At 36.9% G+C, this 15163-nt stretch overlaps 2 protein-coding genes across 5 annotated transcripts in view; one reads left to right on the forward strand and one right to left on the reverse strand.

Annotated features, from left to right (window-relative positions):
• LOC124180517 (midasin) overlaps nucleotides 1–15163 on the forward strand; it is a 120120-nt gene that overhangs the window by 61430 nt on the left and 43527 nt on the right. The gene's annotated exons all lie outside the window — the stretch shown is intronic.
• The window catches only part of LOC124180550, a 48615-nt gene that overhangs the window by 27711 nt on the left and 5741 nt on the right, over nucleotides 1–15163 (reverse strand). For 2 of the 4 annotated variants that reach the window (XM_046566233.1, XM_046566195.1), the window contains exons 2-4: nucleotides 8212–8712; nucleotides 8073–8121; nucleotides 7526–7551 (exon numbers count right to left, since the gene is read on the reverse strand). In XM_046566233.1, coding sequence (XP_046422189.1) covers nucleotides 7526–7535 — 10 coding nt within the window. In that variant the 5' untranslated portion in view covers nucleotides 7536–7551; nucleotides 8073–8121; nucleotides 8212–8712. Of the gene's footprint in view, nucleotides 1–7525; nucleotides 7892–8072; nucleotides 8122–8211; nucleotides 8713–15163 lie in introns of those variants that run through there. The other 2 variants (XM_046566213.1, XM_046566204.1) reach the window with 2 other exon arrangements.

Consider the following 15163-nt stretch of genomic DNA (forward strand, 5'->3'; position numbering starts at 1 on the left):
ATTTGTACGGGATAGAGAAGAGGTATTGACGAGCGGCTGTCAATATATCTCCGTAGCCACTCGAGATGTTGTTTCGGGTAACTTTGGGTCGGATCTCGTCGCTGCTCTTGAGTCAGGGAATGGAGGAAGAAGTAAGAATTGACGCGAGAAGGATGTATTCGAATTCATCATGGTTTATTGGAATGGTAAGGAGTATAAATGTGTAGACGAAGTGGATCTTAGTTATGAATGTTCAAATTGATAATTGGAGAATGGTTCAGGTATTGGTTTGTTGAAATTTGGAATTGTAAGTTGGAGTGGAAGGTGACTTGTCGGGAATGGATTGAAAGTATTCTTGATGAGAGATTGATTAGAAGTGTACTTGGTGAGGGTAGACATAGAAGTGGTCTCGGAACAAAGAGTACGAGTGCAGGAAAGGTGCGAGAATCTAGAATAGCGGGGAAGAGAATTAGCGGAATAAGGGCGATAACGAGTGGCGTGAGGCTGCATGGAAATAGGAGGACAGGTTATAGACCGTAACATTACTGTATGGAATATGGAAGAGTCAGCAATTAGATGCAATACGTGGATGAAGAAGATGTGGAAGACGTGTGGTGGTGCGCCGGTCGTAACATGATTGTTACTATTAAAACAGAATGGTTCGCGAGTTTTTGCATTAAAAATCACCGAATTTGCGCGTACGTTACACGTCTCTTACTCGATAAGGAAAAGCATTTTCATTTATCATAACAACTTTCTCAACATAAATCAACGGACATTTGGGAATTACACTGACTAAATATTTAGTTCTAAGTAACATGTAGCATTATTCAAACATGGATTGCTTTGACATAATTCAGAAATATCAGAAACAGCAAATGGTAAAGCGCGAACTAGCAAAAGAGGTCAGTCAAACTTCCCACTATGTCGTGTCCCAGGACACGATATTAACCACGATTCGTTGTATTATCAGCTTTCAAATTAATACGTCGTCGCATCGTTCGAAATCGATTGAAAACCCAGTCATTGTCATTATTAGTAGGTATATATATAATAATGATAGTTCTGTTGTGGCGTTACCATATCGCAGTCACAATTGTCATAATCAGTAATCTTAAAAGCGTTAAATCTCCCAAAATTTTAAAGATATCAAGAAAAAGAAAGGAGTTTGCAATGGAAAGCAATGGTAATATCTAAAATTATGCAACCAGCTTTACATACAGCTTCCTGTTTGAATTTCTTTGTATATCATTTCCTGATATCTTTATAAATTATGTTATACACCATATTTTAAAATCGTCAGAAATCACGTGGAATGTTTACACGTTTAGTCTCATTTGGTACCGCAAAAATGACGCGGTATTGCAGTGAAAAACTTGACGGTAGTGTAGGTACTCGATATCTCCTATAACCAAAACGGGCATGTTCAGACACCAAGTACACAGTCAACACTCTTGAAAGCATGAAACTTTGTCTAAAAAATATAGCCAACTCATCTCGTTGTTTTCCACATGTGTCAATGAACGTAAAAATCACTTATCTCTACCGATCTAAAACGGGCAATGTATATTCAAATCAATTCCTATTCGATCGGACAACCTTTCGTCTCAAGCCGTTGGACACGCCATCCTTATATACGTATATGAGTGTCTACTTTCACCTTACCCTGCGTTTTTTCTACTGGGAACCGGCGTGTAAGGATGTTCGAGATTTACAAATTCGCATTAAACGGACCGAGCGAAACGATTTGCTCTGGTTTCTCAGCTTTTCTTTTTGTTTTTGGCAGATGCTACTTGCGCGAGTTCTAATATTCCTGTAAACTATAATAGCAAAGCAGTATTGTTTATCTTATTTCCTGAATCATAATCTTGTACCAGTTTTTGCTTTGAACTAAGGAATAATTCAATCGAGGCGAATTGAGTTGGAAGAATTTCTCCATAATATGAAAGAACCAAACAAGCTATAAGTTTAATTATTTATAATTTTCGAAATGTCTTATTAATCCATTTTTTCATGCCAAAATTGTTTGTCCAATGTATATAGATCATGATTGATCATAATCCATCATTTTATTCGAAAATCAATGTTCTACAGCTCGCTCGAAATGAATTTTCATCAACATCGATTATTTTTGAACGAATCTAAAGTTTACTAATTATAACCTGTATAAATTTTGCATGCAACGTCTTTGTAATGTGACTTGATGAATTGAGGGCCTACGGAAAAACCATCGCTAGTGATTTATAGAAATTTCGTTTACAAAAAAAATCACCCGTGTTATTTATGACAATTGTATAAACGGTACTTTGGCGGTATAAAAAAAGGATCAATCACGTATACGGGTCATTCTATCAAATTCTGCAACAGTTTTCTACCTCACTTCGACCAATTTGACCCTAATTTTATTCGTAAATAGTATATCACAAAGAACAAATGCAAAGTTTTAAAAACTTTGTTCGCTCCTTGTTCGGTCAGAATAGTCTGCGATTTTTTCGAATGATCGAATCACATCTGATATCATTCCGTTTATAAATTTCAGTGCTCCTCTTGTACGTAAGAAAAAGTTAAGGATAGTGGCTTTTCTAAAAAAAAAAACCTGAGGGTTGTGAAACAAATTATTATCTTTTACGCTTAACGTGAAGAAACCGTGGCTAATTGACTAAACTATAATAGGTCGTTTGTCACATCATACGCCGCCTATTTTTCTCTTCATTTTATATTTCTTCGGAAAATTTATAACTTGCCTCGCAAAATACGGCCTTTTCGAATTCAGGAATTGATAGATTTTGATTTGAAAAAAAATCGCTTAATCTACGTATTATCAACATAAGTCATGACTTCAGTAAGTGCATTTAGTAGATAATCACATTGAGAGAAGCGACATGGGGAATCCCACCATTCAAATATAGTAAAGGACTATTCGTATCGTTCACTTAAGCATTGTACGTTGAAGAATTGACTATTTTCTACAATTCACAATATGTGCTTTTTTCGTACACATAGCTAGTCATTATAGATATAGTTGATCAATCAAGGTTAGATTGTTACCGCGACATCTACTAAATTGAAATATTTTCATTTTTACTAGATATTTCTCTTACAATCCGTGTGACTATCTTACCTCCCAGGATTACCGAATCTTCGATATACCTGCAGCTTATTGGTTCAATACCTTGGTCTTTAGATATACGCCCCATCTTTTAACATTCTCCATTGACCTTAATATTAACCCCGGTATTCCTACATCATCGATTTTCTTCTCATCGCTCTAGAATCTCGCGGAGTTGAAGATGGATACGAATACGGAAGGGGAGGGAGAAGCTAATTGACTTTATCTAGCCCACAGCTACTTCTACAGCCCTTTCTGTAGCGTATAAAATCTTATTCCTTACGTTTTACTCACAAGATATAGTTGTGGAAGTGAGAGTTCCTCCTACTGCTCACAAGGAAGGTATCCCAGGTCGATCTCGCCGATTTAATTTCTTTTGTAACATGTTACAGTAGACTAAAAACTAAGCGACATGTATTTTTTTTATCCGACCATAAATATTTGAAGGTGGCGAAACCACTCTCCAAAGTAAAGTATGTCAAGAGGTGCATTTTTTTTTTTTTTTTTGTTTTTTTATTGAAAAAATTACGTTCTTCATTTCTCGTTATCAGAAAACTTTTCTAGTTAGATTGGTTGAAAAACATTATGTTCTTATGAGTGAAACCGCTAAACCACCCCTTGAAATGCCTTACTTTGAAGGTTTGTTTCACTCCCTTCAAATGTTTAATGGCAGATAAAAAAAAAAATATTGTCGCCTCGGTTTTAGTGTACTATAACGTATTACAAAAGATATCAAGTCGGAGAGATCGACCTGGGATACCTTCCTTGTCATTTACGCTTATCCTCGACAGTTCAATTGATAATCATGGCAGGTCTGATTTCATTGAGATATCCGTCTGAGGCGATTAAAACCGACCATCCTTTGCAGTCTGATATTAAAGTCGAAAGCCCATCGAAAGCCGTGTGCCGTTCATAAGATCACCTACAGGCCATAGACTTACTCACACTTGCGCTCAATTGATCGGAGCCTGGTGTAAGAACGTACAGCCTGTGGGTGATCCGACAAACGAAACAGAACCTTGCGTGTGCTTCGACCTTGACTCTGTGATCGGTGATTATATTGGCGATAAATATTTATACAGCAAATATTGTTAATATGTCAACATTGCGTCGGGTTTCTGTAATTCTCCTCACTCTGGCGAAAATAAACCTGCACCTTGTATCTTGTACATCTAAACACCGCGTAGTTGTCCGCCTGCCTGCCTTTGAGTTTCATATCCAGGGTATGTACCGAGCCTGCTGGAATCTGGAGGATATGAAACTGTAAAATAGTCTCGTATTGCGAGGGAGTCCCAATACCTACATTTTCCATCTCCCAGAGCAAACCTTTCTCTACCTCTCACCGTAGCTTTTCCAGACTCACGAGTATTCGCGTTCGAAATAAATTTCCCGACGCGAGGTTTTCAAAGCCTCGAGTGTATCTTTCAATATTATGCTCTCACTCCGTCAGCTTTTAGCGAATCCGTTCGTCTGTAACCAACCTCATACTTTTAGCCGAATACATCGCAGTCATGTGCTACGTATTCGGCAGATACTATCAAAGTACAACGTATTCGCTCATGTTTCAGATATTTTTTCTCGTGAACCTTTATGCGAAAAGAAGCTTAACAGAAGGTATACACATTTATTCTTTGCCGAATAGCAGCATTATACCTGCAATATAGGTACGGGTAGTGATTCGTGGTAGATAGTTTGGATTGTAAGCGTGACCCAGGATTGCCTGGGACGGCTGTCACGTAATTCGAACCAAAGTCACACGTCGACGGTCGAGTTCCCTAGCCGGGAGGTCGCTGCTGCAGCAACCGGCTAGGGAACTTGACCGTCGACGTGTGGCTACAGCTTCAATCACGTGACATCGGCGCCAGCCAATCGTGGGCTGCGCTGAGGATCTAAACTACCCTGAATCTCTACCCATTTTTACATTGGCATATCGCTGGTGATTAGCAACGAATGAATAATCCTGTAAATACAACGTGAGCACTTTCATGGAAAAAATAAAATTTAATGAAATTGTAGAGAATGGCTAATCTATCGGAAGAAATGCCTCTTCTTCGGTAAGCTTGCAATTTTTTTCCGTCAACTTATCAATTGTACAACTAATTATTCCAATACAGCAAGAAACGTAGAGGCTGGTGTGGAGATGATTTTTTAAAATGCAAAATTAGCCACATACGAATTCCATCATACTACACAGTAGACCTTGGAAATTTGTACACTAAAAGACTTCAAAAATATTTCAGAAATTCAATTCAGCTTATGGCTGAAATATTTTTTTTTTTTCAAGTTTGTAATTTTATTTCTCACGCTTTGCAGAATTTAGTACTTTTTACTCCAGAATATTACTTTTTAACCATGCAATTGCTTGGGAAGTTAGAACTCATATTTTTATGCGTATAAAAATATGAGACTCGTTAGTTTTATTTAGTTCGGCTGAAAGATTCACTAGTATATGTGTCCGTTGATGGGTATTATCTCCTCGAGCAATCCCTTGCGGTATTTTTACTTCTTCGATTCGACGAACCCGTGTCATAGTGTAAAGAAAGTTACTTTAAACTATTGTTTATATATACATTCTAGTACATTTTTATCTTCCTTATTTTATTATATTTCTATTACTCTTTTCAATCTGGAGCGAACTATTCAACGCGGTTTTATCTGAACGGGCAGCTGTGAGATTTGATAAGAAATCGAAGGTGACCTGCGTTTCCTGAACATTGATCATACCTCGAGGTATTTACTGATTCTCTATACTCTAGAAGCACTTTTTACTATCGATCTTGATTATAAGACCTGACAGCTTACCCCATACCATTTAGAATCGTATCATTATAATTTTGTAGTTAGTTATGCAGGCGACATGTTTCAGAAATATGAGTTAGCTTACTTTTAATTACTTTCACCCTGTGAAAATTCGAGTTGATCAGCGACTCCCAAAGCCTGTGTCGTCCTCGTAGATTAAAATTAATAGGCAAAATTGATACTGATTTAGCACTCAATATCAAGTAAGCACTAGATAGAAAACCAGTATAGTACTCATATGACTCGAGGTTTCGAAGAAGTAATAAAATCCTGCAGGCATGTCTCAATTTCTGAATATTTTTTGGCGCTATCATTATTTTGAAATTAATAAACTTCCGCCAAGTTTTCCAGAGAATTCACACACCTATACACGAAACGTAGAATTAATCCCAAAATCCTGTTGATTTCGACCCAAGTAGAGAATTTATAAAATTCAAAAACACTAACTTATTCTCAACAATAAAAAAGTCGGGAATTATTCAGACCTTGTTCTTTTTTTTTTTATGCGCGAGTTTCCTACCTTAAATTCTCTTTGTGGGGTTAATTGTAAGTCGGGTCGGCCAATATTGCAGGGTTGACCCGAGTTGGATTAAGTCAATTGCGTGTAACAGTACTCTTTGTATAAATGTGAGTACATTACGCCTAAGGTTACCTACATTACCCTCAGCATTGACCGTCGAATTTCAGTGCTCTATTCTTAAACTTGGTTGAAAGTGTCAAGTTTACTTCCAAGTTAAAACCTTTGGTCCTAGAAATGTTTGAACCTAGTAAATTGCACTTTTACTGCATCACACATTTTCCGAGTACGGTAAAATGCTATTGGAGTGGAACTAGCCATAGTATGTAGCCAACTAATCAATTCATTCGATTATATGCATAGGCATTAAGGTGATCCTTAGAAAGGTCATTTTTGAATTTCGACTGGCTCGTCCTACAAACCAGTTCCAAATAATTCAAAAATAATTCCGAGTTCAGATTCGTAAACAGTGACTTCAAAAATCCCCGAGTACCGAGTTTCACCAAAATCGAACGATTTTTAATATTTCGGTCCACCACATTGGATTCACGATTTTGAATTGTCACATTTTGAGTTCAGATTCGTAATTAGTGACCCAAGATACTACCTTGTACCAAATTTTATTGAAATCTGTTAGCCAGATTTAATATCCCCCTGAAAGGATTAAATGCGGAATTCCACTTTCTTTTGGACTGGACTAAGAGTTGGGATAAAAATCTGAAAAAGTTGAAGAATTATGTTTGAATTATTTGGAACCGATTTGTGGGGTGAACCCGTCGAAACTCAAAATTGTCCTTCTTAGAAACCACCCTAAATTGGTCATTTACCGTTTTTCTATTTGAAAAAAGTTTTCAATCATCAATATTAGCTTTCATTCTCAATTCTTTTTTTTTCTCACATTTTCTTTCTTTAAAGCAGCGTGGAACATTCACTGCACGTGTACTCGTGTTATTTTGTACTTATAAATCTCTATAGACATAACAATAATGATAATGCTACAAATAACAATCATATTAATAAAGTTGATAAAAATTTTGATCATAAAATACGAGGTAGTAATAGGGGGTTAGTCACTGGTTCATTTCACATAAAAACGTGTCAAGTGTTTGTCTTGCACTTACCGGCAGCCATTCTTCCTTCCCTTGATCTTCGGCGGCAGGGCACACAGAAGAGAGAGGAAAAAAAATCAAAGACAGCCGAAGAAAAGAGATATGAGAGAAAGGTTGGTGACCTGGTGGGGGAGAAAATAAGAGAGAGATAGACAGATGACGGCAGAGGGAGAAAGATATGGAGCAGAGTTCTCCGTTCCTCTCCTTTGTCTCCACTTTTCCTGTATGTAATGGTCTCGCAGGTTTTCGTTTTCGTTCTAATTGCCCCGGCGTCGGATTGCAGCGGGTTTTAGCAAGAAAATGGTGTTTCTCAATCGATCGGGCTGCAACATCTCTACTGGTATATTACGTTTCCTTTTATCGTCAACGTCTCTCTCTCTCTCTCTCTCTCTCTCTCTCTCTCTCTCTTCTCTCTCTCTCTCTCTCTCTCTCTCTCTCTCTCTCTCTCTCTCTCTCTCTCTCTCTCTCTCTCTTTCTCCCTCCCTCTGGCTCTCTCGCTCTCTCTTCCTCCCCCCCCCCCCCCCCCCTTCTCTCTTTCTTTCTTTAGATTTATCTGTACCGAACAGGTCAAATTCCTCCACCTCGATACCTTATCGATCACCAGGAGGCTGGAACAATTAATACCGCTAACCGTATCTCCAGCGTTTCTCTTTCGGCGTTTTGCCAAGTTTCAACAGTTCACTCCACGGAATACGTACGTGCATAATTGGTTTTCATCGCATCGGCAACCGTTATATGGTCAATGAGGCATTTCCTTGACTATTTCCTCTCCTATTTCCACGCTTATCCGTTGCTTCATCTAATTGTAGTTTCTCTCTTTTTCCTCTATCGTATCGGTTTCTATACACTCTGAATCATGCTGCGTTACAAGTGCGGAAAGTGGGTGATTAACGATCAACGTGAAGTTTACAGCATAAGCCAAAGAGGCGAGTGCTACGTTCACACTATTTCTCGTGACAATGCGACACTGGTATTCGTGTGAACGCACTGCTCGCATTTAATGCTCACACTTCGAATTTCGTATTCATCGGACACCGGCCACTCTCCGGACTTGTGACACATTTTATTATTCTCTCTCGGTGTAAAGGTGTTCGCCGTATCGTACGCTTTTCTTCATTTGTATTCACATTTCTCTTCTTTTTTTTTTCTTTCGTTTCGTCTAACCTCTTCCGTAAATTGCGCCACTGTATTCGTGATTACTGGAATAGAAAAAAGTTGTACCATTTTGTAATAATTCATTATAAGGACATTACGACACATGTATACAGGGTCATTTATTCGTTGCTGATCCCAATATCTGGCTGAGAGAGAGTCGCTTATGGAGGCGCCATGGCGCTAATAAAAACAGCTACTTTACTCGCATGCGTGTTCAGCAACGAATAAATAATCCGGTAGATACCAGGGCTGTGTGATTATTCAGCCCTTTCCAATAACCTTTTTTCCGGTTGATTAATTAAATGGGTACCTGGATCGTTACAGTTATTTTCATAAAAAATCATTGTACTTTTCTAACCATCGAACATTGCATGTACCTCCACCCCTCAAAAAAAAGAAAGATCAAAAAAGCACACGTTGTTCAAATTCATTATTCTTTTTCGGCAAGTGTCAACAAAATACCAAACGGATAAAAATTTTAACGAGGGTGTAAAGTTGGGGTCGATTTTTGCTCATCGGATGTAACCGCAGTAGACCTTGCGAGAAATAGGCATTGTTAAAATAAATGAATCGTAGTCGACCCAACTACATCATGATGTTGGATACGGCGAAACCAATGGCATAGTTGAGTTAACCTTCCCACGTAGTTGAAAGTATTTCGTTGAACCAACTACGCTCGTATTGAGGAGAAACATTTTGGTACACGAGCGAACTAACTTATGTTTTTCATACAGAGTTGAAACGGTAATGTTACTTGCTGATGAAATTGAATAAAATGTTTAAGTCACTTCGAACGTTGTGCTTGCTGTGATTATGTGCAAGAAAAAAGTTTAATTTGAAACGTGATTAATTTTCTTGACATGCCATATATCTCACACTATTGAATTCCAGACAATCATTATGATCCGCCAATCGATGAGCAACGCATTTTTCATTCTGGAAAATCATCGCACTCGTAAAGATTTAAACCCGAGATTAACCTTAGTGTTTGAAAATACGTCAATTAAATTTTTTGGGACATACATCAACATCGTTGCGATGGTAGGAAATGTGCTCTGGTCGAACGGCGAATTATTATGTGTTAAAATACACTTAAAATGTTAAGAAGCTTCGTTGTTTCTCTCCCTATCAAAAAAAAGCACCGACAATCACCTTTTTTAGACCTCTAAATCAGGATATTGCATTAATTCACTAGTCCCTCCACGTCATTGCGTGTCGTAGATCACGTAAAAATAGATCGGCAATGGAATGCGGCAAAAGGTGTTGAATACCAAATGGACTCCGATCGATTTTCGATATTACTCATGACGGTCGTTTTAGTGAATACGTCCTTCCTGGCTAAGTGATCCGGGCCAAGGGAGCTGTCGTTAGCGTCAATGAAGCTTACTAATCCTTTTCGTTTATTCTGTCTCTGGCATCTCTTTCTTCTTTCCTTTCCTCTCTCCTATCTTTCTTTCTATCTCTCTACACATATGTCCCATAAATGGATTATTAATAATTTGGCAATTCGTAAAAAAAAGATAGTCATTTCGGATCCACCATAAACTGTTGTTTTTGTCCTAAGAATTTTTGAAAATATTTCCCAAAAATACTATATATTGTCATACATTTAAAAAAATCTGACCTCAATTTTAAGGCCAATTTTATTTCTCAAAAACTGAGATAAAAGTAAAAAACAAATATCTGTAGTATGTACTTTGCCCTAAGAAATGTAATAAAAAATTAGCAATGAAATGGAAAGGAGTTACGGTCAGACGTTTGTCCAGTTGGTACAGGATGCCCTTATACATGCACCCGAGTTAAAGTCGATTCTGACGTCCCCAATTTTAGCGGGTCAGAAATAATATTGGCAGTACTAGCGTCTAACTTATACCTATTGAATAAACCGCGTATTTGTACCGTGAAATCTTTTGTCAACCTTCAATGCTATTCTTTTGCCTACGTTCCGCGGAATCTCCCGAGTCGCGACCTCTAGAAATCGCAATTTTCTGATGCAGCAGGGATCTTACTTTGCAAGTCAGTTTCACAGGTGGTTGTTCAGTATTCAAAGGTCCCCCCCGTTTCCGCTATCGCGTAAGTTACACCCGAATTTTGTGAACCCCTCCTTGGCACTAATAGGTCCGTAAGATTTGCATAGGATTACCCAAGACACAGGTTCTCTGAGAGTGAAATTGATTCACATAATTTTTAAAACGTGACACCAGCCTTCTTCGCCTTGTCGTATTTTTAACAAGATATAACTACTTGATTGGTCGAAATCAGGAAAAATAGAATTGCAAAAATTTTCGAATACGTGTCCATAATGTACCGATTGTACCAACAAAAAACTTTGAATAATATATCGTCTGTATCTGTCGCGTAACGATCAACGGGGAGCCCAATGCTTACGTATTGAGGTTTATTACTCGGCATGTTATTTGATGCTGAATGCCGTATTCAAATGACATCTCAAGCAAAACGAAGGTATTGAACTTGATATCGAATAAACTATATACTACGATAAACTGATCGATACGATGAACATTTTTCCGTGAGATAATTTTGGTAACCGATTGAAAACTTTCTTGCTTTTTCTTGTACTAAGAGTCGGATATAATTTTCTTTTCACTCGATGATTGAGCTGAATCGGCCACAACAAATACAGTTATCAGTCTTGAAACAGAAATTAGAACAAGTCCTCTTGACCCATATTGTATCGTTTCAATCGAAATATTAACGCGATGTTTTTCTGTCTACATCAATTTACACGAAAACAATAATTACCCGGACATGCAAGTACTAGTGGTAATATAGGGAGAGTAAGAAAATTTGTTTCAACAGTTAGAATTTTGCAAGTTCAACTAACGGGTTTACCACATTCATAATCCCGCTTGGCTATATTTGCAAAATCTTGGCTATTGCAGTGAGAATCCTTGCTTTGAGGGATAAATTTTTTGCTGTCTGTATATCGTATTAACACTAAAATTTACCGATTTAACGAATTATTTTTTTCCGTGTATAGAAAATGAAAATCTATATCTTATTAAACAAAAATGTAACGTTAAACGTATGTTATTTTCACATCCTGAAATCGTAACACTTACAGGTATTATTTATTAAGTAGCATTGTGGCATGTCGAGCTATGTTGCAATAAAAGTTAGTCAAACCGATGTCAGTTTAAATAAACTCACGTCATTCAAATTAGGTATAATACAGCCTGTTGAAGGCGGTCATTCAATCGAAAACAAATAATTGGCATTCCCTTCGAAGCGTGCAGTAAACGCGCGGAATTCATTCCGTCCTCCACGCCCCGAATAGCTGCATACGGTGAAATTTGTCGAGACACCCAAAGCATCCCCGCATTTCAGCCAATAAAGGTCAATCTCTCCCTGCTGCATTTCACTCACTGCCGGTAATATTTGAAATGGTTTCATTTGAAATAGGCATTTAAAATGTAAATGTCATTTTGCATTTAACATTTTACATGTTCTCAAGGTAACCATTTAAATTATGTTTTGTACCCAGAAGTGATTTCACTGTTCACGCTTGCCCTATGTATTGTAGTCGAGCTATATGTCGTCTACGCTCAAAGGAAACAACAAAGCTGCTACACCATTTAGTTATACATTCGTTACTTTGTTTTCAAAAAGATTCAATACAATCGGGAAAATTAAAACGCTCGCACAATTATTGTTTACGCAATTCTTGCAATGCGAAATTTTTGTGGGACATGGCAGTGCTATTTTGATGATCTCTACGTGAATACTGTGTGCGGTTCAATTAATGCCATTCGACCCTAATTTGTCACTCGGGATGATTATGAACTCGGACATCTTTCAAACGCCTCGTAGAGTCCCATAGTGTCTTAACTTTGCCGATGTTTTACAATACTTAAACAATAAGTTTTGGCTGGGAAAACTGAGAGAGCTTTTTCTGCGATCCTTAAACAATATCTAGATATTTTTTTAGATTCTTTAAACTCATTGTCGAAGCAGGATGTCACTTTTTTGGAGCTGGGGTGAATTTCACCCTGTATGACCGTTACGTGATTCCACTGAAACTGTGACCTATTAGGATTATATATATTGACAAAAAGCTTTCCTGGATTCATTTTTATAGTACAAAATACCTGATTTTCTGAAAGTACCGTTTCGAATGAAACTTAGCACTTAACTTTAACTTTCAAAGTCAATTCGCAAACACCGTTTTTATAAAGAAACTTTTTCGTTGGTATTCGGAACATTTACAACGTAGGGTGGGCGCACTATCTGAGGCTACTGCACTATCTTTAACTACCCTTGCATAATGTTTTTCTGGTACTATAAATCTTTCCAATTATTGAAATTTATTACGAAATCATACCCTGCAGATGATAATTAACGAAACACTTTGGTAACCAATTGTATAATTAATTCTAGCCTTAAGCATTAAAAAAAAATTCGGCAAAATCAATTATCATTAAATTTTTTGTAACAAAGCTACTTAATTTAATTGGTTTAAGAACAAGTGGTTAGTTCGGTTAACCTTAAAGGCATGCCTTAGTCAATTTCGACATTGTCGTATATATCTCGAATTATCCAAGTCCACTTATTTCGAACGCAAAAAAGGGCATAACAGCGTCATTTTACATGCAATTCTGAAAAAAACTGTGCATCTTAACTACGTGGACTCAAATAATTCGAGATATATACAAAATACCTTCCAGATATACACAACGTCGAAATCGACTAGGTCACCCTCCCTTTAACGCAGTGTCCTGGTTGAGAGGCCTGAAAAGGTAATATTCGGCAATTTCTTTTTAAAGATAAAAAAAAAAACAACCAAGCTTCGTAAAATATCAAGTGTGTTTTAGTACACATTTGAATAGTACAAAAAAAGTTTTTTATCATCGAATTGTTGCCAAATGGTGGAGTTATTAGCTGAGCATCGAAGCGTCTCGCCGCTATAGCACACACGCATAGTCGGTGATAATTCTCAGGGCCTTAAACCTTGAGTTTTAGTGAAACTCAACTTTTCATTCTTGGGTTGACTATAATTTAAAAACAAACCCTAAACATTGTATTTTTCGCGGTACTTTTCGCCATCATAAAAACCGATTCAATTACTAAAAGTACAAAATAAATCAAGTATAATCGAAATCATTTGTTTTTAAAATATCATTTTTTCATAAAATAGTTTCTTTAGTTTTGATACAATCGTTTCTTATTGCATTATTGTATTCTTTTTATAACACTTTGGATGAAATTTTCCATAAATGTCGTATCAACTGTGTCAGTTTTTCGAGTTTTCTGAATTTATTTCGAATCGTACAGTCAAAGAAAGCAGGACATGACAATTTTTTATACTCATCGTTTGAATGTAAAGTCAGGCAAATTTCGAATATATTCAGCCAGCCGTTTCCGAGATCACCGTAGAAGTTTGTCGGAACAGGCAGACAGACCGACTGACCGACATTTCTCTAGAAACCTGTTTTTCGCGTACCAGAGGTCCGAAAACGTAAAGATTCATCGAAATTAGAAAAAGTAGATTCATTTTTGACGGTGACCAGTACTTTTCTTACATCGAGAAAGGTAATTTCAAAATTTACCACAAAAAAGTTATGTTTTTCCATGAACTGTTTAATGCAATATAAGTTATATTTGTTATTCCATCAAATCGCATTAAATAGTTCATGGAAAAAAGGAAATCATTCGTACCTTAATTCATTTTTCTTGGTAAAATATGGTTTCTAATCGGCAAATATGTTGAGTTCCACAATGTCAATTTTTTTAAATGTTCTCAAAACACTGCCAAATACCCTGTAAAATTTACAGTGAAATCAACGGTGTCACATTGAGAGAAAAAAATAAATTCGCATTTTTTTCGCTGAAAATAGCCTTTTTGATGCCATCAAAAATATAACCCTTATAGCATTGAATAGTTCTGAGAAAAAAAATAACTTTTTAGTGTTGGGATTTCTTCTACCCGATTTCAATCTTCCATAATACACGGGCTAAAAAAAAAAACATTCCCGAAACGAGTAACTTAAAAAATCTCAAAAACATTCACAGAGAGTACCTTTAAGTAATACTATTACATAACCAATTATAGAACAAATTCGAGAGGATAAAAAAAAATGGCTGAATTGGTGGAGAACGCCTCATATTCCAAAATTATTCATTTCGTATAACGCAAATATATTTGTTTCAAAATTAAACCGTGCAAGAGATGGTTGTTTATTTTCACGAAAGTTTTTGTACTATGGTTATTCGGACGAACCAGTCCATTTTTCATTCTATAGTAAACATATTGAAATAATATTGCGCAATCACTTCTGACCTTTGTAAATATCAGGTAGTATAACTTACTAAAAGACAAGTTCCGGTGGTTTTTATCTCTGTCTTAAATAAAAAAGAAAGAAAAAATAACAATCGGAGGATTTAATTGCGTTCAAAAAAATTAATTCCGTCATAGTGAAATTAGAGACGTAAGGGGCATCATAGCCGTCGGCCATATTGGGACAGACTCCCACACCA

This window comes from Neodiprion fabricii, chromosome 1 (genome assembly GCF_021155785.1).
Source record: "Neodiprion fabricii isolate iyNeoFabr1 chromosome 1, iyNeoFabr1.1, whole genome shotgun sequence".
In the NCBI taxonomy this organism is placed as follows: Eukaryota; Metazoa; Arthropoda; class Insecta; order Hymenoptera; family Diprionidae; genus Neodiprion; species Neodiprion fabricii.